Source organism: Alosa pseudoharengus, unplaced genomic scaffold (genome assembly GCF_046254945.1).
Source record: "Alosa pseudoharengus isolate Yale_2024_CS ecotype anadromous, Long Island Sound unplaced genomic scaffold, YU_APseudo_1.1 YU_APseudo_1.1_scf_11, whole genome shotgun sequence".
Lineage (NCBI taxonomy): Eukaryota > Metazoa > Chordata > Actinopteri > Clupeiformes > Clupeidae > Alosa > Alosa pseudoharengus.
The window spans coordinates 14,557,340-14,583,282 of NW_027468576.1; the positions used below are offsets into that span (position 1 = coordinate 14,557,340).

At 42.1% G+C, this 25,943-nt stretch overlaps 3 protein-coding genes across 3 annotated transcripts in view; 2 read left to right on the plus strand and 1 right to left on the minus strand.

Moving 5' to 3' along the window:
- Nucleotides 1–7,279: 7,279 nt before the first annotated feature.
- bphl (biphenyl hydrolase like) lies at nt 7,280–11,626 on the plus strand. The gene is made up of 7 exons (XM_076276576.1): nt 7,280–7,476; nt 7,966–8,066; nt 8,322–8,488; nt 9,218–9,371; nt 9,500–9,631; nt 9,824–9,947; nt 11,331–11,626. Exons 1-7 carry the CDS (start codon nt 7,397–7,399, stop codon nt 11,419–11,421), a joined length of 849 nt encoding a protein of 282 aa, XP_076132691.1. The 5' UTR covers nt 7,280–7,396; the 3' UTR covers nt 11,422–11,626.
- Nucleotides 11,627–13,897: 2,271 nt separating this feature from the next.
- On the plus strand, nt 13,898–15,182 carry psmg4 (proteasome (prosome, macropain) assembly chaperone 4). Its single transcript, XM_076276591.1, has 3 exons — nt 13,898–14,242; nt 14,707–14,782; nt 14,982–15,182. The coding sequence occupies exons 1-3, from the start codon at nt 14,051–14,053 to the stop codon at nt 15,101–15,103; spliced, it is 390 nt and encodes a 129-aa protein (XP_076132706.1). The 5' UTR covers nt 13,898–14,050; the 3' UTR covers nt 15,104–15,182.
- A 1,653-nt stretch (nt 15,183–16,835) lies between these two features.
- Nucleotides 16,836–25,943, minus strand: part of LOC143117507 (solute carrier family 22 member 23) — a 12,421-nt gene continuing 3,313 nt past the window's right edge. The window contains exons 7-10 of the mRNA XM_076279255.1: nt 22,111–22,322; nt 21,925–21,957; nt 21,687–21,810; nt 16,836–17,175 (exon numbers count right to left, since the gene is read on the minus strand). Coding sequence (XP_076135370.1) covers nt 16,836–17,175; nt 21,687–21,810; nt 21,925–21,957; nt 22,111–22,322 — 709 coding nt within the window. The remainder of the gene's footprint in view (nt 17,176–21,686; nt 21,811–21,924; nt 21,958–22,110; nt 22,323–25,943) is intronic.

Below are 25,943 nucleotides of genomic sequence, written 5' to 3' on the forward strand. Positions count from 1 at the left end.
TTTTTTAAATCAGGGCAGCAGTTTTCAGATTACATTATGTGCTTACATAATTGCAAAAGGGTTTTCGACTGTTGTAGAAAGCAATGGCTGATCTTAATGCGATATCTACATTGGCCATTATCAGCAACCATTCATCCAATGTTCCAAAGGCACATTCTGTTTACTAATCTGATATCATTTTAAAAGGCTAACTAAGAAAACATTGGAGAACCCTTTTGCAATTACAGTATGTAAGCACATAATGTAATCTGAAAACTGCTGTCCTGATTAAAACACAATGCAACTGATCTCAGCTGGTATTCTGTCTAATGGAGTGGAATGGACATTTCTAAGTGACCCCAAACTTTTGACCGGTAGTGTACATAATGACCCCAAACTTTTGACCGGTAGTGTATAGTGCACCAGTGTTCAGCCCTGTGCTACATTTTTAGTAAACCCTAACAGGAAGGCTACACAGGGCATGTAACTGAAGCATTCCATTAGTGTAGCGTATAGCGTCTGCTGCAGCAATCAGCCTCCACTATAACCAATGTAACAAGCTACACCAGACATGATAGTGTAGAAGACCAGCCTCCACTATAAGCAATGGAACCAGCTACACCAGACATGATAGTGTAGAAGACCAGCCTCCACTATAAGCAATGGAACCAGCTACACCAGACATGATAGTGTAGAAGACCAGCCCACTATAACCAATGGAACTAGCTACACCAGACATGATAGTGTAAGACCAGCCTCCACTATAAGCAATGGAACTAGCTACACCAGACATGATAGTGTAGAAGACCAGCCTCCACTATAAGCAATGGAACCAGCTACACCAGACATGATAGTGTAGAAGACCAGCCTCCACTAGACCTTTCATGGAATTTTCATTATCAGCATCATAGTTGGCCCCACAAGACTTCCTTTTTAACATTCCATATGTTATCTTAATGCAGAGGAAGTAGATTGGGGCCCAAATAGAATGTTCAAGCATTGTTTTTGTTTACCTTGTTGAAAGGGTCCATAAGCAATGGAACCAGCTACACCAGACATCATAGCGTAGAAGACCAGCCTCCACTATAAGCAATGGAACCAGCTACACCAGACATGATAGTGTAGAAGACCAGTCTTCTAAAACTATTTTTACGGTACGCGGACGGCGCACTCCAGTTGCAGACTCGATGGAGCCTCCCTGTAAGACAGGATACCAAACAGCCATTATAATGGCACTCTGGATATTGAGAACTGTCTATGTGGGTAGACAAATTCAACTCTGAACATCCCATGATGGCAGAGAAAGAGGAAAACAGTATATTGAGCATTATATGTTTTCAATTAATAATTAATTGATTGATTTAAGTCACAATGAATTGTACCTTTTGAGGTACACTGCTCAAGACACGCACACTCATACACCGCAACTGCACCTGACAGCTGATGATGGTCTCCTGTTCTGACTGAACAAATCCCTGGAGACCTTATCATTACTCAGCATCTCACACACACACACACACACACACAGAGGATGGATGGTGGTATTCAGCTGACTCATTAATGATAGGTCCGAATCGCATTCACAACAATGCACACATCTTCAACCGAAACTTTAGCACGGATGAGAGTGGGCAAGGTTAACTGGAAATGGTTAGGGTTACAGTTAGGCCACGACCTGACATCTGGTGAGGTGACAACCAGAGGATCTGCCAATGGTTTATGGATCAGCACACATACACACACACACATTTCTTCACAGCACAACATGCGCTACCAGTGGGGTCATTCCACGTCAGTTCAACCAGGGCCCACGCACTTAGGTCTCAAAAAATTCTGAAAAAATTACCAGGTGTACCTATATTACCCAGGAGACACACTGTAAAATTACTCTTATGTAAGATCAATACTTTCCAAGATACAACCAGTTTTACAGGGGGAGGGGGGTGTCGATTTTGTTCGGCCTCTTTTTTTTGTCAAAGTTCACAAGGCCATAGCGCAAGAACTAAACCATGTAGGAGGCTCAAATTTTGCATGCTGGTACATACATAGGAATAGTATGTAGCAAAATCGTCACGTTTGGTCTGGATAATCCTGCATGGTCATAGCTGTCCCTCAAAGTTGATACAAATTTTATTGGAGTTTTTGGCTGGGCTCTGTTTAAGCCTTCAGAAGACATATTTGTACTCAACATAGGCTCTTGATTTATTTTCCTTACTGAGATAAGTAGAAACACTCTCACAAAAACCAATGAACAGAAAACAAATCCCTTCAGGGTCTGAACAGCAGACCTCACAAGTCTGAAAAATAATTTTGGTTATCATTTTCAGAGCACCCAAACACCTTGTGGGAATATACAAAGATTTTTTAAATATGTTTTTCTTTATTCTCCATGATCCCGTCTTTTTGAAAACACCAATTTGACTTGTCTTATGCAAATCTTTCTTTTTTATTTTCCACCCTGAACATGGGCAAAATGCCCCATTGACATCAATATGTTTTATATAGAGTCACCACACTGCCGCCTGTGGTTGTATAGAGTAACCTGTGGTAGCTCTATACAAAACATATTGATGTCAATGGTGCATTTTGCCCATGTTCTCTATCTCTTTGACCTCTTGATATTGTTCACATGCATTGCACCATGTGTGTTCACATATCACATATCATCCAGGCATAAGCAAAGATCCTTGATTACTAACAAGATAGAGCAACGTAATTAATTTCCCCTTTTTCACCTGCCTGCTCTAATAGCAACAGAAAACTGTATGTATAGAAAAGCTATGGGCGTATGAAAATGACTACCCCTGGTAATAGCCCATAATAATGTGTGTGTGACATTCATTGTGATCAGTAACCATAAGGAGGTGTGCCTTGGTGTGTTGGTTCGAACTTTGGTATGCTTTAGCCCCCCAAAAGGTTGAGAATTTCTGATCTACATCACATGCACACACACAGCTTCCCAGATGTGTTCCACCGAAATCATAAAACACGCTCTCTTATTCAAACTCTCGGTCAGTAGCTCTCTGAAACACACACACGACACTTTCCCTTGTTCTGTGAGGTCGGGCCAGTATTTCATTGTTGTGTAATGCTTTCTGTTTGGTATGAGAGTTGAGAACTTTCAATTTTGAGTGATCTCACTTTTCAAATTCTTTGAAACAGCAACTCTTTCATATGTTGCAGTGTTGTCAAAACATTAACATTATGGTCAACCAATGAAAATATATGCATTTATGTTATAGCACAAACTAACACATCTACAAAATGACACACACACAGTGATGTTTCTTGACAGCACTTCACGTCATACCCAAGCCATGGAGAACTGATGTAGCCCATAAATGTGTCGATGAGGAGTGGCTAAAACAGAAACCTTTATAGTGAATATACACATCATTGCCCCAAACGGGAACAAGTGCACACACAAATGCTCTGTCAACCAACAACCAAATATTTAACATGGTGAGTTGACAAGCTTCTTGTGTGTCACACATTAATGTGTAGTGTGTGTGTGTCTGTGTGTGTGTGTGTGTGTGTGTGTGTGTGTGTGTGTTTGTTGGAGAGGCGAGAGAGAGACTAAACTCACAACCAATCAGATTGGATCTTACCTATTCAGCCCACCAGTCAAGCCTATGGGGCATGGGTGGTAGATTTTTTTACCCAACAACAGCATAACACACACACACACACACACACACGCACGCATCTGAGCAGATGCAAGCAGGTTTGTTTAACTGAAAGAAGCACCGGAAGAACAGTGTTGCTAAAAGAGTCCGAACTCTCGGCCCCAAGGCCACAAACAGTACAGGCCTTAATCAAATCTTCTCTCCAAAAGGAAGCTCAACTTTGGGTTGTGTATATTTGTGTGTTTGTGTGTGTGTGTGTGTTTGGTGTACTAGTGAGCACATCTGTCTATGTGAGAAGATGTATCTGTCAGGTGTGTTGGTGTGGGGAGGTCAGACAAGGTCAAATGATCAGACACCAGTTGTCTGACCTAAACACAGATACCAACATCAATACCATTCAGTCTGTCAGATCCATCAACCCCCTCTTTATGGTTCAACGTGAAGGGAAGTGTTACAAGGAAAAGATTGGGGTAAATCTTTTAAGTTTATGTGGAAGGTTTTTAGGGATCTTGGTATTTTTTTAGCGTTCATGTGTAAGATGGTTACAAAGTTCCTGAGGCCTCATGCAATCTCCCATAAACTTGTAAACACACAGTCACACTAGTTCCCATTTCTATACACACACTCACACTAATGTTTTATACACACACACACACACACACACACACACTCAGCTTGCTTTATAATGTCCTTACACATTTCAAGGGAAGTCGTCTGCAAGTCTGCTTTAAACATAAAAGTCACTCACATTTCACAGAGAGACAGATAGAAAATGATGCTCATGATTGCGTTCCCAGTAATTCCCCTGTCCTGGTACAAAACCAGGCGTGTACACAGTCACACTCAACACACGCACACACATACGAAGTCTCGTGGGAGGCAGTATGTGCAGAGCGTTGGGACGCCCCCACAAAACCCCAACGTGAGTATACCTCCCACTTGCACACACACACACACACGCACACACCAAATGTATGGGTATGTGTATACTCACACATGAACATAGCACTACACTGTATTCCCCTGGCACACCAACACACCTGCACAAAGAGGCACAAAAATCTGCACACATTTATACACATCTACTCAGAAGCAAGAATCCATGGATGTAAAGTGTTTTTACATACCTGAATGTTAAGAACCAAACACATTTCAGACATACACAGGAGAGCCCTCCTGAAAAAAAAACCCAGCTAGAAACCAGGTTTTAGCTGGTCTTTGCTGGTTTTCTTCCAGCTCTTGCTGGTCTTTGCTAACCAACTGAGAAAGCTGGTGTGACCTGCCTGTCATGTCGGATACAGCTGGTGTAAGATGGTCATGCTGGTGACCAGCTTGACATTATTGGCGTAAGATGGTCATGCTGGTTTGCTAGAATGACCAACATAAGCTGGAATGGCCAGTTAAACCAGCAATGTAGACCAGCAACACCAACTAAAATTACCAGCTTGAGGTGGTACGACAAGCAAAACCAGTTGAATCACCATCGTAAACTGGGTAAACCAGCTGAAGGTATTTTTTTGCAAGAGATTTGCTGGTCTAGCTGGTCAACCATCATAGGGTGGTCAAACAAGCTGGTCAACCAGCAAACCACCTTTAGCTGGTCATGCTGTTTTTTTTAGCAGGGAGGTGTTAAATTCCCCACAGTGGCTGATCAACAATCAAGCCCACACACAGCATGATTACACATGGCAACAATGCACAATTGGCCTGTGTAAGTTGCAAACCCACCACATCCGTAAAGGTATCCCTGCTGAAAAAAAACAGCCTGACCAGCCAAAGGTGGTTACCAGCTACCAGAGCTGTTTTTTTCAGCAGGGATAAAGTGCTGCCACAACGGCCAATCAACAACCAAGCCTATCCAAAATGACACAACAAGACATGAGTAGCAATACACAGTTGGCTGGCAGTAGTCGTAAATGTGCCACATGGTGTACCAGTCATCTGTAAAGACTCTCCTTCACAGCACACCATGTGCTACCAGTGGCTTGAACAAAGAACCAAAACAGAGAAAAAAAAGCACAACACTGGGGTTATCAAGCCATATACAATTATGCACATACTGTGACCACATATTCAAGTAATACGCTCACATTGGTATGAAAAAGTGCATTGGTTTAGCTACCACGCTAAGAAAAATGTTTATGAAAACAAAGAAAGAGAGAGAAAGCATGCATGATTGATCATCAAGTATACGTGATCATGAGGACAACATTCTTGAAAGTAGACAAAACATTGAATCTCCATACATAATTTTAAGAAGTAGACTGCTTTTTAGGATATCGCCGTGCTTAACGTCTGACAGAGAACTGAACTGCTGACAAAGTGCATTGATCTTTCAGATCTAGACTGAACGCAAGCTTTGAGTAACACGCTTGTATGACTAATGCGCCTTAGGTGAAATGATGAGCTATTATTTCTAAGACAGTTAGAGAAGACACACACAAACACACACATGAGTTCCAAGTGTATGTGTATGTCAGAGCAAGGAACTTTCTGGGAGTGTGTGCGTGTGTGTACTGACCTGTGTCGACTGAGTGTTATTGAAACTGCACAGCATTTTACCATACCCCATTAAGGGGAAGAGAAAGAGACATATAGACACATACAAACACACACACACACACACACTTTTATGTACAGTGTGTATGCTATGTGTATGCACATTTGTATTTCCAGTCATTTCTATCTAAAGCTCTAATATGAATGATTTTATGATATATGAAACTAAATGCCCTGATATCTGGAAACCTTTCTTGGTGTAGTTTTAAACCGTATACTTAAGATGATATAAAACATGTCCATGTTGATTACATTATCTTTCTTTCCAAGGACCTTTCATGGCATTTCTGTTGAGAAGTATATGCAAAGAACATCAACTCATAATTTCTCATACACAGATAATTATTACATAATGTAAAGACCAAACCAATGTGGAAGGGCACGCATAAGGACCCCCCACCCTCAATACAGACACACACAGAGACCCTTAACACACTCATTCACTCAAACACATACACACATACAGACCCTCAACACACTCACTCACCCTCACACACACATACTGTACACTTTGCACTGCATGACTGACCTGAGAGTGCAGTGGGGTTATACCTGTGTGTGTGTGTGTGTGTGTGTGTGTGTAGCTCATTGCATGTACAATTCTGTGACCGCAGGCACAACCTATTTGACTGGAGCACAGGGACAGATGGGGAAATCCCTCTTTGCTAGATGAACTATCTCTCACTTGCTCTGTGTGTGAATTGGTAGGCTACATGTGCTGGATTGCTGAGTGATGATCAATACTCACTAATCTTAGATGCAGGATGCTCATGTGCGTGTGTTTGTCTGTACAATTGGCCTATCCATGCAGCAGATGCTCAGTAGAATTTTCTTCTTGGAGACATAGGCTATTCATGAACACTATAAAGTAGTATCTCTTCTCTTATATTTGTTTTAGTTTAGCTGTCACGCATTCTTCTGAATTGGTCAATGGCCAAAATTCATGACTACAGTCACTGAGAATGTTACTGATTTATTTTGACCTATTCTGGCAGACAACCCCACCTGCGCTTACAATCCTGCACTGACAGTAGGCCTACAGAGTAGTGCCCGATTAACTTCCGCACTTTCCAAAGTGACGAAATCCAAGTTGGAATCATTCAGCTGCACACAGGGAAAGTTGGAAATTATTTCAAAGCTGTGTTGAAAATCATACCGCGAACGCACAAAGGTGGTCCGGAAGGATTGGACCCTGGTTTGAAAAGGTGCACTCGGATCTTCCGTTCACAATTATGGTGGTGTTTGTCTGGAGACGGGGACTACGCACGTTGCAAAATGCTGCACAGAGAAGTTGTAAAGGCGCGTGCTACTGGTAAAGCGATTTCTCGCTCCCCTTCTTTCGCTATAGCCTAGACCTACTATCTTATGGTCGATAGGATTGGGCATTTGTAACTCCAAAACACAAGCCCTCATCTGACGAATGTCGACTGACTTGAGTTGCTGCCGAGTTTCTTGCTGTGTGTTCGAAAACACGCAGGCTATTGCGTTTCCCCTTGCTCGCAGCCACTTGCTTTACTCTATATTCAGCTGCGGTATTGTTGTTGAACGCATAGGGGCGCAGTAGTTAATGCATTTACATTAACCACCACTACTTGCCTTGATCACCTACACTACAGTATGTGTCGCAGGCAGGTTTGTAGGCTACTGAAACATTGCTGAACGCTCACACAGATTTGTCACCTCTGTGTATGTTGTATAAACTTTTGACAACACAGGTAATAGTTCTTGGGAAAGAGACAATCACTTCAGATGTCAGACCTCTTTATCAAAGGTGTTTGTGTCTGTGTGTGTCCATCCACAGTACTGCATTGGCAGGTAAGAAGTCTGTGAATGGCGTGGAACTGCACTACCAACAGACTGGGGTTGGAGACCATGCACTGTTACTCATGCCTGGAGCTTTGGGTGAGAATCATCAGACATTACACCCAGTTGTTTCCACATGACATGTTTTCACAGTAGGAGGTAGGAGTGTGAGCTGTCAGACGTGAGTCCAGATTTGAGTCCAATTCTTCACAGTTCATGGCAAGATGTCCATAAGTAGACAAAATTTGACAGTGCTCATTGGGGGCTCAGCCAGAGACCGTTGCAAGTATGAATAGCAAAAAACTTGGCTGGTGACTTGAGTTTTAGTCATGATGTCATGTTCTGTTTGGACAGGAAGCGGAGAGACAGACTTTGGGCCACAGCTGAAGGGTTTGGATAAGAAACATTTCACAGTGGTGGCTTTTGACCCAAGAGGTTATGGCAGATCACGACCCCCACACAGAGACTTCCCCTCCGACTTCTTCCACAGAGACGCTCGAGATGGTCTTCAGCTGATGCAGGTCAGACAAAGAGCTGATACTGCCCCCTGTTTTCTGTCCACAGTATCCCATTATTTTTTTTATAAAGAAAGCAGACTGGAGATCACTGGTTTGGCTTGCAGTAGTTACCTCTTCCGAAGACACAGTGTGGAAATGTTAGTAGTTTTTTTTGCACAAAGTAAATACTGCAAGCCAAATCAGTGTGCTCCATTTTGCTTTTTTTATTAATAGTCTACCGTCCTACTGCTGTGAAGCACCTTATTGTGCAGCCATAACCGGATGACTTGTGGAGTATCCCACTTTTTAACTAGATTCCCATTGTTTTTTGTTTCTCTAGGATTTAGCTAATGATTGTTTGTGACCTTAATTGGACCTACCTTATACTCTACCTACTTATACAGCTGTGGCCTACTGGTTAGCGCTTCGGACTTGTAACCGGAGGATTGCCGGTTCGAACCCCAACCAGTAGGAACGGCTGAAGTGCCCTTGAGCAAGGCACCTAACCCCTCACTGCTCCCCGAGCGCCGCTGTTGTTGCAGGCAGCTCACTGTGCCGGGATTAGTGTGTGCTTGTTCACTGTGTGCTGAGTGTGTTTAACTAATTCACAGATTGGGATAAATGCAGAGACCAAATTTCCCTCACGGGATCAAAAGAGTATATACACTTATAAAAACTTAAACTTATAAAACTCTCAAACTTTACCCACACGCTACTTTTCTTACTTTTCACTCATCTCTGTTCCTCCCGTAGACCTTGGGCTTTGGTCGCTTTTCTCTTCTGGGCTGGAGCGACGGTGGCATCACAGCACTGATTGCAGCAGCTCTAAGCCCGGCTAACATCAGGAAGCTAGTGGTCTGGGGCTCCAATGCCTACGTTTCCCAGGAGGACCTCGCCATCTACAACTGTGAGAGAATAGCAATGAGGGGCAGTGAGGAAGTGAGAGAAAGAATGTGGGAGGAAATATCAACAATCAGACATTTCCTTCATGAAGGATTTATTTTGTTTTGTGTGTGTGTGTGTGTGTGTGAGTAGCAGTGCGAGACGTATCACGCTGGAGTGAGCGTATGCGGAGGCCAATGGAGGAGATGTATGGAGCTGAGTACTTCAGAAACACTTGGGGTGCTTGGGTGGATGGCATCAGCCAGTTTACCCACAATCCTCGGGGTGAGTGGGTCCAACATCCAGCAGCCTGTGTGGTGGTCTGTTATAGAACTGTAGAATGAGGGCTGAATATTATGCTATTTCATTTTTCCTCCTGCATAATCCAGTGTCCGCTGTCTTATCTCTCCCTGTCCTTCTGCTGATCAGTCTTGTTTTATGTCTTGTGTTGTGCCCCCCCCCCCTCTCTCTCTCTAGGCAGTATCTGTATGGAATTGTTACCTCAGATCAGCTGTCCCACATTAGTGGTTCATGGCCAGAAGGACCCAATGGTGCCCTCCTTCCACCCCCAATTCCTGTCAGAACACATTCCTAATGTCCGGTGAGCTGCAGATGGGGTGCTATGTGTATATGTTTTATTTAAAAAAATTATGTCTAATAATATTGTCTCATTTTTGTGTCCTATTCTATCTTATGCCATTGAGGGTTGAACAAATTACAACCATTAACTATAATCATATGAACATACATCTGTGCATATTGTGGCCAAAGTACATTTACATGTTTTATTTATTTATTCATTCATTGATTCATTCATTTGTTAGCAAATATTCAAAAGCTATATTATGTAAGGGATAATGTATAGAACGCCGGTCATTATGGGGAAAATAAGTCCCGACAGGGCGAACCGGACCCCGACGCGCCAACGGAGGGGTCTTGTTTCGCCCTGAAGGGGCTTATTTTCCCATAATGACCGGCGTTCTATACATTATCCCGCTTATTATACGGCTACTTGCCAAAACGAAAAAATAAACTCCATGATATGTCTATTTACACTTATTTGTTACCGTTTCGTCGTGGCTTTTGCTGAGAAACATAGTTTGCAACACACGCTGAACTTGAATCAAACATTCTTTAGAACACAGCTGATCAACCGTCTGCTTTCACTTTTGAATGAAGTTCCAAGCGCAAGCTCCGTTGCCATTGACAGCGGTCATTCTTGTTTTCAGAGGTCCTTTCCCAAGAAATAATGACCGCTAGAACGTTCGGAAATCCCATTCAAGTCAATGGAGCATTTTACTTGCATTGTGAAGAGCCGTATAATAACATGGTTCTATGGAATGATGTAAATGAATGCATTCAGAGTAGCCTAAAGAGACAGGGGGAAGGGGGGCATGATTATGCCATTTGGGCAGGGATAGAGGGTGGCATGGGGTGAGTAAAGAAGGTGGCATGGGGTGAGCACTACCCTAGTTCTATTTAAAAAGAGCACTGATGAAATGCTAGAAGGCTGGAGTGAGAAGGCAATCCGTAATTTCTCAGGAATAATTGCCAATCCGTACATCTGCTTTTTATCAATCAGTATGTCATAATTCCATGGTATTCTACAACATTAACATACTGTACACAATGTCTCATGATTATTGTGCAAGGCAGGTTTCCTGGCAATTCTTTGAAACAGCTTTCTTCACTTAACTGGGATCATCTCACCTCTGCACTCTCTTTCCAAATCAGTTATTTAACCATTTAGCATACCATTTCCCAGTTTGTAACAATTGATTATTTTGGACAACAGTGAGTGATAAATTATGACACACAAACACACACACACACACCACACACACACAAAGGGATAAGCCAGCCCACCTCCCACTGATACAAGAACACTCATGGGACTAATCAGTCAGGTCAGATTAGTTATTAGTTTTGTGTCTGATGATGTCACAGCCTGACCGTTGTTTGTTTTGTCTTTGGTCATACATAGGCTGCATGTGATGGCAGAAGGGAAGCACAACCTGCACCTGCGATTTGCTGCTGAGTTCAACAGACTGGTGGAGGACTTCCTGCAGGAGTGAGGCCGCAGGTCACAGACATGATCCTCACCAAAGGGCTTACAGCCACCCAAGACTGGTGCCAAGCAGTTGCATTACTGCTAAGCAGCTGACGCATGAGGGGTCCAGTCATCCTGGTGTGGCCTGGACACTAAATTCATCTATTTAAAGTATTGTTTAATTGTTATAATATAATAATTGTGCTGTGTGACTTGATATTTCATGATGGGGGTGGTGGGGGGGGGGGGATTACCATTGTAAACATCCATTAGCGGAATTAAATGGAGGAATTAAATTGAACTTGTAGTAAACTTGTAGAAGTATATACTCTTGATCCCGTGAGGGAAATTTGGTCTCTGCATTTATCCCAATCCGTGAATTAGTGAAACACACTCAGCACACAGTGAACACACAATGAGGTGAAGCACACACTAATCCCGGCGCAGTGAGCTGCCTGCAACAACAGCGGCGCTCGGGGAGCAGTGAGGGGTTAGGTGCCTTGCTCAAGGGCACTTCAGCCGTGCCTACTACAGTAGGCCACGGCTGCCCCAATGTGATGTAAGAAACACTTTCTAAACACTATAGATCAGGGGTGGGCAACTAATTTCCCCAAGGGGCCACATGACAAACTGGGACTGTTGAGGAGGGCCGGACCCAAAATACCAAACTGAAGTCTGAACTCAATTCTGTCCAATTCTATTCTGTTCTTGTATAACATTAAGTAAATCATATGGTTTTGTTTACTACTCGTAAGAACAGATGAAAATGTGAGGGAGACCAAGGAAAAACAGCAATAGGCTATTTAATCTATGTCCAGTATTTAATCCTCATTCTCGTAAAATGATTTTTTGACATTGACATTTTTTTTTCAGTTTTCAAAGGCTGATAAAAAAGTACTACAAGACCTGCTGATAAAAAAGTACTACAATATCTATATAATTAGGCTAGGCCATGAAAATGTGAATGAGTCAGTACAACCATAGGCCTGTGCCACCATTTCATCAATAGCCTACTCAGCAATATTTCATCATTAAATCATTACCATCATTAAATTAACTCTATGCAGAATTAGACTATGAAAATGTGAAGCAGACAATAGTAGGCTGTCATTAGTTAATCAACATGCACAAAGAAAAGTATTTTAAAAATGTAGGCTATGTTTTTGCTTTAACTTTATGCACAAAACTGTGATTGGTCAACTCGCCCTGTGTGTTGAGCCGGCTGCTTCAAGCAACCTGTGGGTAGTAGCATCATACTAGTTCGCTAACATAAGCTTTGCAAATAAACTCAGACATATTTTGGTTACAGTGACGGGGTTATCCGAATGTAAACTGTCTATCTGCCAGTAACGTTTTGAAATTAACACTTCGTATCTCCAACAAACAGCAGGAGTTCGTTCTGACAACCTTTGCGGTGGTGAGCGACGCAGACATAAGAGACACAAAACTTTGAAAGGTTTACGCCGACTTACAGGCAACTGCATTGTGTCGACGCAGAAGCATAAATTCTATTCACCATGCAGCACATCAGTGAGGGTGTTTACATCGTATGCATCCATGCACAAACGTATGGGCGTACAAATAGCAGTCGCTTTCAAAATAAAAGCAACGATATTGATTTGCGTGCATTATCTCTATGCTAGGCTCTTGACTATTGTTTTTTCACGGACCTTACGCGGGCCGGTCAAGGAAGGCCCGCGGGCCGTATGTTGCCCATGTATGCTATAGATCCACCTACTGTACATGCTTACCAGTCAAAGGGTCTTCCAGCAAATGCTGCTCAAATGCTGATTCTTTTCTTCAGAAGCACTATGTAGTCAGATAGCACAGGTGAAGCACATTTCATCTGCTCCTGGTATGTATTTCCAAAATGATGGTCAAATGTCCATTTCCTCATGACCCATCTAGGTTTACCCTGTTTGTGCAAGCAGCACTGCACAGTAGAATGGTGCACCGCAACACCTGTGTAGCCTAGATCTTCCTGAAGGTCTTCTGAGTCATACGAGAGTGTTTGCTTGGCCTTTCTGCAGTTGTATCTGAAAGTGTTCTTCAGTCTTGAAATCTTGTCTTCTAAAGATAACCACAGTTATCTCGTAATAATGCTTCAGTCACTGAAAAATGCAAGCCTAAAATGCTTGGATGTAAAACAAAAGTAATTGCCACAACATTTTAGGTGTCAGCTTCATGAATTATCATGAGCTGACCATTTCAAATGTGTCATTTCCATATGTCCTAAAATAAACTGAACAAATTAATGTTATCCAAAAAAGAGAAAATACAGAGGCACTCTGAAGTTGAAAAAGTATTAAAAAGCCTTTAATTTAACATAGCAAGAACTGGTTAAAAGCACATGGGCCTACGCTTTACGGCCATATTGGCCTTCATCGGGGCGAATTAATATTATGTTCTGTGACTAAAAGAGATTCGAGTTCTTGGTCCAACCTTCATTTTGTCCTCCTAGCCAGATGATGGCGCTAACTGCCGGTAGCCGACAGCGACAATCAGGAAGTAAACAGAGGAAGGTGTAAGCGGCTCATGCATGTTTGAGGTGCTGTAACTGAAAATGTGTGATTTAGTGACATAACGTGAGATGAGCTTCACTAAATACAGAAATTAAGGTCTTCTCCTTAGTCAATTCTGTGCATGATACGAATATGAGTACCACCGAAAACGGTGAATGTGCCTCTGGCTCGGCCGAAGGCAGCATCTCGGTGCACAACTTCAGCGAGAAGCTGATGGAGCAGGTCGTGCACTTCCATGTGATGAAACTGGACGGAGGCTTCTTTCTTTGGGTTGGCACAGCCCCCGTCCTCTCCAACCTCGCAGTGTCCATGAGCAGTAAATTTGTGAGTAACGAAACTGTAGTGCCTCCTAACCAAGTGTCAGAAAATGACATAACTTATTAGATCTAAAGTGAAAGTCGCATTGTCATAGTTGCTTGAACCATGTACAGAAAGCAATGACTATAGTCACTGACAGAAAGTAAGTGTTAAAAAATCGAATGCACCAATTAGACAAAATACTACTGGAGGAAATACATTAATTTGTACTACTGGAGGAAATACATTAATTTGTAGGCTTTGTGTAGTCGGCCCAGTATAACAATCCAGTCAAAAACTTTCTTTACATAAAGGGATTTGGAGCATCCTACTACTCAAACCAGGATCTCAGCTGGTTGGAGCTTAAAGGGAGAAATGTAACCAATAACATTATAGGCTTGTTGCAACTTACTCTAATATTTGTGTGCCTATGCGTGCATCAATGATAAGCCTATTTCTTATGTGCATAATACCACTATTTCTGTCAACAGGACTCTACACCATTGTCTAGTCTAGTGATGGGTGATCCCGCAGACCCTTCATCTAGCACGCTTGCACAAAGACTGAGTAAGTGTGCACATGTTTGAACCATCCTGCCTGAAACAAGTGATAAACAGCCTATCCCTTTGTTTCTTAGCTGATGTGTTTTTACAGGGGAAAGGATGGGAGTGTGTGTATGTCTGTTTACAGGCGTTAATTTACCTCTTTCATCATGTCTTGGTATTTTTCAATTGGCCCCTTAATTGTTAATATGTTGTCTCCATAGCAAAGCGCACAAAGAAGCAGGTGTTCGTCAGCTTCAACCTGCCAGGCTGCCCGGCCCAGCTGTCGCTATTGGTGGAGGAAAGAATCAAGAAAGAGCTGGAGCTTCACCCTGAAAAGTTTTAAATATCTCCTTTTTTTCTGTACTTAACTCCTGTCCTGCTGCCATGTTTTTTACTAATTAATAAAATGAATGGATACAGAATGTGTGGGTGTGGTTGTTGTGATCATGTATGTGCCTCTCTGTGCTGGGAATCCATTTGGTCAGGAGCTATGACACCTGAGCCGTCTCTCTCTCTCACACACACAATTTACCATTTTTGTGTTCAAGACAAAGCAACACAGTCTACAAAAAAGTCTTTAATGAAAAGTGGTTCTGAAGAATGTTTTTGTTTTTTAAAAATCATGTTCCCACAATAACGCAATGTGGTAGCCTCAGGCCGAGTAGCAGCCTTTCATTGCCACCTTCCTAGATAAACAAACAAGACCTCACAGACACGCACACACTCACACACATATAGGTGTGACCCAGTGTCTGTACCTTGTAGCAAGGCCTCAGGTTAAGTTTCACACCGTCAATGGCCAGACGGACGCTGACAAACTCATACGTGTTGTACACTCTTGCTCTCCTCTCAACCACTCCACATGATTGTGTTTATGAAATTAGTGCAAAAAAATAGTAGTTTACAAACATATAAACAGCGATGGCATAATCACTTGAGTTGTCCATGGCGTGACTGCCTTGTCAGTCACTGTTCTTAAAAATCACTCACAAAATGTCTTCAGATATTGTGAGACTAAAATCCCTTCCAAAATAAAACATGGATGTATCCATCAAGTCCCTTAGTTCTATCAAACTATTCTGGGGGGGGGGGGGTCAATTATAGGTTTTGGTTACAAACCTGAGGGCTGTACTACGAAGTGAGGTAACGGGATAACCCGGGTAACTTTGGGAGTAACCGTTGATCTCTAAAAGAATACTGCAATACTGCTGATCTCCAAACAACATGCTCATCTATTGTTTTTAAGGTGACTTGTTGTTTGGAGATCAGCAGTTAACTCCTGAAATGACCTGGGTAAGCCGCTAACCTTGCTTTGTAGTATACCCTTCTGAGAGTTCTCACAGTAGAAGGTAGACCTAACAGAAGAGCCTTATAGGCTTTGATGTGCTGGGAGAATGAGGCTATACTGCTCTTCTGTTAAGAAGTTCAACATATGAGGGTTGTATGGCTAAGCAAGGTTACCCAGCAAGCTTACCCAGGTAACTAGTAACCACTGGTCTCCAAAAAGCACGTCACTTCAGAAACAATAGCTCTTCAGTGCAGAGTTCAGTGGTTACTCCCAAAGTTACCCAGGTTAGCCATTTACCTCGCTTCGTACTACAGCCCTGACTTAAATTACTAAGGTTTCCACCTACTTGAAACACCCTCCTGATGTGAACCAAGGGTCTATTGCTCATACACACACACACACACACACACACACTGCGTTCATGATCCATCCTGAGTTATGCTGCATTAGGTACAAACTGTTTTGATAGTGTGTGTGTGTGTTTTACAGAATTGATTATCCTGTGGAGGACAACAAAATATTATTATAAGTATTGCCCACATGTTCAGACTGAACATTTACTGTCTCTTGAACTGCATTGATTATTGGAAATGAGAACTGCAAGTTGAAATCCTGTCTTTTTGCGGCACTTTCATGATCCAACAAACATACAGATATGTTTATGTGTGTGTGTGTGTGTGTGTGTGAGAGAGACTCATGATTGAGTGTCTTTGTAAGACGAAGCAGAAGTCCACTCATGGAGCCCATAACGTGTTTGGGGGAGTCCATATTTACATTTGTTTTTGACCTATGATGTCCTTATTCCATTGGCTGTGTCATTTCCCTGGCGATGCATCGGAGTGTTCGCCACACGGGAGTATTCGGCGACCTCCACCCTCGTGAGGAGGTGGTGTTGCTCGCCTGAAGGGAGGGGCCTGCGCAGAAGCCCCTCCCCCTCAGCCATCGACTCTGGCAGCGGTTGGCCAGTGGTTTCCGGGAGCAACGGGATGCAGATGATTGACAGGAGGCAGGAGCAGGTGAGGATGATCCTCAGGAGGAAGAAGCCACGGAACTTCTGCAGGTCCACCAACGCGGACACGCACATGCCCACTGCTGCATTCGCCATCAACAGCCCCAGAGCGCCGCCCCTACACATAGAAGTATGGGAGTACGGTAAACATGAGTGTGCATGTGTTTCTGGGTAATGTAGTAGTATGCAAAGGTCTGACCAAAGCACGAACAGTAATATAACTAATATACTGCAAATGCACCACAATTAGTTCAATGGGAGACAGTGAATATTACAAAAGAGAAAGGCTGAATAAGTAGCCATTAGTAAGCTTTAATAAAAACAGTGTGACCCTTTCTGATTAGGCGGGTCCACAAATAATTGTTCTCTGTGTAACAGTAGAGCACAAAGGCTTTCTTCAGATGTAAATGGTAGTCACTGATATGGACAATATAGACCAGGGGTGCCCAAAAATGAATCGGAGTAGTGTCGCGGGCCAAAAATAAAGTCACATTATGTCACTTCACATGAAATTGAAATGTATCATATTGTTGTCAGTATGCCAGTGCCCCAGACAGTGCTCCATGGTGAGCCCAGCTTCTCACTTGTGTCTCAGGCCTGTTCATCTCTGCTGAGAGGAACTCCACAGCATCCACATGCTGTTCATTAGAGCGCTCATCATTCCTTTTACTCTTTATGCCAAAACGGGACAATCTGTGTGAGTTTCATAAAGGGTATGCTGGTTGTGTGCCGATAGATAATCAAAGGTGGACAGAGGACATTAATAATAACCTGTTGAGAAACGGTCTGATGACCAAGGATTACTGATAGATAATCAAAGGCGGACATGGGTTTTGTCACATTAAAGGAGACATAGAATGGAAACCACTTTTGTCTTGGTTTTGATGAATTAGGAGAGGTTGTGCATAACCTCTCTAAAAAGAGCCATCATGAACATGAGGCATGGTTGTGCCCTCCTTCATATGAAAATCCACTAAAACATGGCGAATTAGAAAAATGCCTACATCTGATGTCAAATATCACAAAGCAATTGTAGTTCAATTGTGGTTACTAAAGAGGGCGCCATTTGGTCAAAATGACCATTTCAATACCCAGCCTAAATATTTGGATTTAATTGGGCTTGTAAAATTGCAATTGAGTTTATTTGAACACAGTACAATACTCAATTCATCCATTCTATGTCTCCTTTAATAATAACCTGTTGAGAAACAGACAAGAGTCTGATGGTCAATGATTTTTTCAGGCTTTGTTTGGGTCTGTACTGTAGCTAAATTTAGTGCAATAGCCTAGAAGTGTGACCTGGAAGTGTGACGAAGCCAGCAAGTTGTTGGCTATGTTCCAGTAATCGGAAGTCGATATACACTTATGTCTTTTAATTATTCTATGTCATGACTTTTATGTATTATTAATTCTATTAATTAATTCTATTATTAATTCTAATTTATGTACTTTATTTTTTAAACATGTTTGGTCCCTTTTATGTACTATTAGTCTTTTTCCAGTAATCGGAAGTCGATATACACTTATGTCTTTTAATTATTCTATGTTATGACTTTTATGTATTATTAATTCTATTAATTAATTCTATTATTAATTCTAATGTACTTTATTTTTTAAACATGTTTGGTCCCTTTTATGTACTATTAGTCTTTGCTTTTGTTTATGTAGAGCACATTAAGCACATTAATTTGCCTTAAAAGGCCGAAATTCCCAGTGGCTGACATACGTTTAAGACTGGCAAGGCAGGCCAAGCACAATTTGGACACCCCTGACCAGAGGTGTAGTGGTAAAATAAGAGGTGGGTAAACTATGAATTCTGTTATCACGGTAAGGTGGACTGCGCCATGCAGTATCGGCATTCAGAACACGTTTTCTATAAGTATAAATATATATACTCTTTTGATCTCGTGAGGGAAATTTGGTCTCTGCATTTATCCCAATCCGTGAATTAGTGAAACACACTCAGCACACAGTGAACACACAGTGAGGTGAAGCACACACTAATCCTGACACAGTGAGCTGCCTACACCGCAACCCTCCGGTTACAAGTCCGAAGCGCTAACCAGTAGGCCCCGGCCGCCCCTAAGTTTGATGATGGTCGAGGTTATTGTCCAATGTTTATAACAATACCAATGGTATGAAATGATTCCTAGAGTGTTGATGAGTGTACATATTGTGGATATGGATAATACAGTGTGATTTTTTTAATGTTAAAAGTTGCAATTAGTGAATAAACTCTTTTGAGAGGTGTATAAACTCTAATAAGATAAACTCTATTTCTGAAATTTCAGAGGTGGATTAACTGCGTTTACTTGTGTTTACCCTCCACTACATCCCTGCCCCTGACATTGCCAATAGTGTACGGCTGCAGTGTCTGTGGTGGATAAGGGAGCATGCAGAATTGTAATGAATGGGATTGAGAACCCTTCTTCAGCATGACCCCATCAGCAGAACACAACTAATCCATGGCTTCCCGAACATGTTGTTTTACTAAGTAATTTGTATTGTCTTATTTATATTGTCTACACAATACACAAGGAAATAGTCTTAACCTTAACATGAACTTAAAATTCTTCACTCTACAGGACGCTCACAGGATTAGCCCACCTTCTGCTGACATAAGCACCTACATGCTAATCCTTCCAGTCAGATGAATCATGATCAGGTGTTGTCACTGTTGACACTATATGTGTTGCGTCTCTTTCTGCATGTGACGGCAGAGGGGAAACACTAGGAATGCACCAATATATCTGTCCAACATCCGTATCGGACGATTTTGGCCTAGTTGACTAATATCGGCATTGACATTTACTAATGACAGTGACTGATGTTTATCTGTTATGTTGAATCTAAGAAATGTTGTGCTATGTGTTGACTGGGATATTCACAGATGGTGCTGTGAAAGCCTGAAAGATTTGGAAATGGCTTCCTTTCGACTAAAGGGTATAATTAACAACAACAATTGAAGTAAACAAACAAACAAAAACATACCGGCATGGGTTATCAGCCAAATGGTTATTTTAAATATCGCATTAGTATTGGCCCAGAATTTCACAATCAGTGCATCCCTAAGCATTACATCTACTCTTTGCGGTAGAGTTCAACAGACTAGTGGAGCACTTCCTGCTAGACACAGGAAATTACAGGTCACAGAGCTGATCCCCCCATCAGGGCTTAACCCTACTGAGGAGCAATGCCAAACAGTAGCATTACTGCTGCCGAGCAAAGACTGTATACCTAGCAAGCATCCATGAGAAATAACTTGACCTAAAACATGGAACAAAATCAATGTACCCAAATGATTTAATTGAGATACTCAAAGTCATTAAGGAGAGGGCAATAACAGCCACAACCCATACATGGATTTCTATGCAACGTCACGAAAACATGCATGCGCAACCAAGAGGCAGAAAGCACCATAGAGCAATGCAAAAGAGCAAAGGAATAAAATCAGTTTTTGTGCTGAACTGCACCAATTCGAAATCACAATGGTTAGAGAATGTTAAATATGTTCAATATCCCTAACGGAATGCATGTCTTCGCCAAAAATGACAAAATACGATGTTAATAATGCAAATGAATGGCAAACTTTGAAATATAGTCTGAAATGAGATGTTATTATCATTGAGACAACAGGGGTATACAAAAAAATCTGATTGTAGCTTACAGCAGCCGACTATTTAGGTTAAGTTTATAACGTTGTGGACAGCCACCAAGCGTCTTCTGCCCCACGGCTGCGTGCGCATCTAGTTTTGTTGGTAAACGGGAAACCCGTGTATAGATCCAGCAAAGATGTGTCAGATCTGATAGGACATTACATTGATCAACATTAAAGGAACCGTACGTAAGAAATGTATTTCAATGAATCATAAAATGGCCTTGATATGTCACTAGATATTAAGAAATCATGTTCATTTCAAATACTTATATCACTGACAACAGTAGTCCGGCCAAGATATTGTCATTTAAAAAGTGAAGTTGCAGCCCTCAACTGATGTTGATGTTGTGTTTTGTCATGTCATGTTGTGTTTTGGCCTGATGCACCACCCTCTACCTATCTACTAATCACAAAGTCAGTAGTGTTTCGGCATCTGGGTTGGCAACCATGAGTCAGGGGGGAGGGGATACACCGCTCTACAGTAATTTGAAAGTGATTGCAGTACCAGTTTTGGCCACAATCTTACATATGGTTCCTTTAAGTGACAATAATGAAATACGTCCTACTAATAGAATGTTGCATATGGCTGTAATGCACTGCATTAGCACAACCACCATAGAGAAGCAATGCAGAGGAACAGAGCACAGTGTGTGAGGGCAGTGTGTGTGTGTGTGCGTGTGGTGGGGGACCGTATTCAAAGTGACACAATGTAGAAATTTCCCTTTCATCAATTTTCAACATACTGGGTACCAATTTAGTGCTGAAGGGGTACTCATTTGGGCTACAACCTGTGACAGTCATGCTCCTACTCTCAACCATGTTACATGATGCAATACCATATACAAGACCATACCATATACCAATACCATAGTGCATACATCGGCTATGTCAGAGACACTATTCTCCATATTGTAAGACATTGAAGCCATTATATTAGGGTGAAAGTACAACAATGTGTTGTTCTAACTCACCTGATGACAGTTGGCGTGATCTCAGCACAGATGAACAAGCTGAGGTGATTGACAGCGTTGGACGTGAGCATTCCAATCACGGAGAGGGCCACAGACAAGCGCCTGTTCAGAGTGTCCCTCAGAGCTGGCACACGCGCACACACACACACACACACACACACACACAGAAGAGAAGATCAGCAAGACTGAAGAACTAAAAATAAAAATGAGAGAGTGTGTGTATGTGTGTTTTCATTACCTATGTCGTGTCGAAGACTGTACTTCCCAATCACTGCAAAAGAGAATAGTCTGCTGTTACTACGCTACCACCAACAGATTAAGCATTTTAGATTTAAGATTATATATCCCAAAGGCCTGTTTCTGCTACATACATACAGACATACTGAATATATTTGTGTGTGCGTGTGTGTGTGTGTGTACTAACGGTTGAGCAGTCCCAGCTGCAACAGGGAAGCCAGGGCTGTGATGATCATGAAGGACAGCTGGGCGCCCCTCCTGCCCATCACCAGCACCACAGTGGCCAGCACCAGGCTGCCCCCCATGGAGATGCCCACCAACACCAGGTAGTGGAAGGGGGAGAAGGAGCCGCCAGTGACCGCACGCACAAAACACTGACCCATACCACTGCTGGCTAGCCTGGAACACAAAAAGGCCAGGGTTACTCACACATGAGCAGCACACATCACATTATTTTAGGGTTCAGATAACACACACACAAGGAAATGTCATAATGCACAATAAGTTTATATTTCTAAACAGCTTACTGTAGATATATCCACAATCGTCCATGCAACAAGACAGAATCCATTTTGATTGTTCATATTTTACACCAGTAAAGCCTAGAATACCTCAGATCCATATACAATAGTGGCTAGCAGTAGTGGCTAGCAGCACTCCTTACACAGATGATAATCCTTCTGCTATTGGTTGGTGACTTCCCACACTGGCTAATGGAAAATCAAGCCCTAATAACAACACAACATGCAGTATTCAACAGCAATGCACAATTGGGGACATCCATAACACGTGCCTCAAGCTGGCTGTACCCAGGATCCTTAAAGGGTATTACAAAGGCAACACAAACGAATGGTAACAGACCAATTGTCTCTTATGTCCATCCATACATAGACAACAGCACTGCCACTATAGGGATGGAGAGGTGCGGATGCATTTATAGCCCGACACAGACACATCATTATGTCAGGTCACCCGTCCGCTCTCTGAAGTGGCGTCTCACTCATCCACTCCTATCTGAAGTGGCCGGGACACACGTCACAGCAATCACGCTGCTCATCATCCCTGACCTTGTGACCCCCCAAGCTGCTTGTCGTCCCTGACCCCGTGTGACCAGCTCTCTGGCCAAGGCAGCACTCAGCCTGGTGGTCCACACCTCTCCGGGGTACTTATCTCAGCCTGGTGGTCCACACCTCTCCAGGGTACTTATCTCCACTGCAATTTCCATATGAACAGCATCATACGCCTCAAGTACATCCGCCCCCTGCCACTCCACACGCACACACACACATACACATAATACTGAGAGCATTCAACAGAACACTCAAGAACAAAGACTCACACATACAAATACACCTGCACACACACATACACATATATACTACCGTTCAAAAGTTTGGAGTCACTTAGAAATGTCATCATTAATGTTCTAAATAACTCTTGTAAAAAGAAATGGCTGTGGCCGGTTGCACAAAGCACCTTAAGTTAAGTTTTTCCCTTAAAATCTGATTTAAGGGTCCCTTATAAAAGTTTTCTCCTTAAGGGTTCCTTAACATTTTCCCTTAGTATTTAAGGGTTTGTCCTTATCTTGTAAGAAATCCCTTAAACTGTTGCACAAAAGACCTTATAGTCCAACTAAGGGGAAAACCCTAAGGGACATCTGACTCTACCTTAACCATATTATTAACTGAATTGATGCTGATAAATTAAGTTTATTAACTACTTTTGACCATTCAAAATAAAACCTCTCTGTTAATATGCTTCCTCTGTCAAATAGAGAAACATGCCGTATTGTTATTGTTTGGTTTACGTAGGCTAACGTTAACAATTCATGTGGATGTCTTGTTAGCCTATGAACTTCGGTTCGGTTCGCTAGGCAAAACGTTGGTGCACTGATGACAGTCAGGATCATTTCTAACTTGCCAACTAGTATTGTTCAGTTCATGTTTTACATGAACATGTTTTACTTGCTACCTGGATAATTTCCGCTAATATTATTAAGGTAAGATGAATGATAAGATATAAGCACTGTGTTCGGTGGGTTAACTAACGGCATCGCGGCAAAGGCAGTTAGCTGTAGGCTACAGCTGTTGAACAATCTCCGTGGAAACTATAGAATTTTCATGCCGGAAAATCCCTTTCAGTGCAGTAAATCCCTTGACGTTTCTCCTTAACTAAGGAAACATTTTAAGGTGTTCTGTGCACCACCCTTACGTAAATCCCTTACCTGAGGAGAAATTAAGTCTTAAGGGTCATACTTAAGGGAAAAAACTTAAGGTGCTTTGTGCAACCGGCCACTGATCTTTAATGCAATGTCTACATAAGTAGATGCCCATTACAGGTTACCATTCATCCAATGTTCCAAAGGCACATTCTGTTTACTAATCTGATATCATTTTAAAAGGCTAACTGAGAAAACACTGGAGAACCCTTTTGCAATGTAAGCACATATTGTAATCTGAAAACTGCTGCCCTGATTAAAAAACAATGCAACTGATCTCAGCTGGTATTCTGACTATATTGGAGTGAAATATAAATTTGTAAGCGACCCCAAACTTTTGAACGGCAGTGTATGTGTGTGTGTGTGTGTGTGTGTGCAGACAAAAACAGACATTTTAGTGGCTCACACACACACACACACACAAACAAAATGAAATTGCTTCTACCAGTCAATGATTTTTTTTTCCATTGTGATGGTTCATTAGGACCAATGCAGTGTCAGGATTAATGATCCAATAGCCATATTCCTTTGGGAAAAGCGCATATTGATCAGAGCATAGTCCATTGCTTGAGATGGTAATGTGGCTGGCCTGGACATGGTCCAGTGTTTGTTTGTGTTGCTTGTTTGTTTGTTTTGCACTTGCTTTCTTCACTGTAATTATATTCACAGTGTCTCAGACTGTGGCATCTGCCCAATACCATATGGAGGGTATTGGCAACATCCCTACCACATACTGTGTATAGGAGGGAACAGGAAGAACTGTACAGTCATCATCGCCTATACAACACACACACACAAATAATTTGTGTGTCCCATCAAGTTTGTTTGTCCCATCAAAATAAGTCTTTCAAACAGATCCTGTCTTTAAAATCCTAACATCATCCAAAAATGTGTAGATATGTTCAGATATGATTAAATGACAAATATCAGTGATTTGCTCACAGGATAACTATGAGTACATAGTGTGTGTTTGGAGCACGGTAATTCTGTATTAAGTAAATGTACAGTGGAAACATGAAAGATGAGTATTCTTGCTTCAAGAGATATTTTTGTTCCTACAGTAGGTTGGTTAATAAGTGGGGCGCGTACCTATGTTCCGTGGGTCCTATGTTCCCCGGGTCCTATGTTCCTCGCTTTGTATGGGACCGGGGAACATAGGACCCTAACCCTAACCCTGAGCGGGGAATATAGGAGCCGGGGAACATAGGGATGACCCCAATAAAGGGAGCAATAAAGTGGTATTTGCTTAGCATTATAACATTTTCACTATTTGTTGCTCAAACAACAAACAGCACTGGTATTCTCTTACACAGACACACACAATGTTCAATTAAGCTAAACCTTGTTATGTTGTGCCATAATATGCATATAACACACTGACTGGTCAATGTTAAGTTCTCACCAGTGTCTGTTTTGTTTGCAAGGTCAACACTGTAGGACTCAGGTATGTAGGAAAGAACGCTAATTGGACACTGATGGACTTATTCTGGATGGGCAGCCAGCCATGGTTAGAAACAGATGGGCTCTCTGCTAAGCAGTCACCTAGTTTACCGAATGTGTCACAATATCTCCGTCAGCACCTGAGACAGAGAGCTGTGGGAGAACTGTGTTGGCCAGGGCTTTGATCAACTGAAATAGTAGATATTATTACTTTTTTAATCAAACTGGTTTATGTCATTATTTAATTACTTTCGTAGTGTTGGCCATTACCAAACACAGTTCAGATGACTTGCATTCCCAAATACTTCATGCCAAGATATAGATCTTGCACTTATTTAACATTGTGGTGATGATAGCGTGTA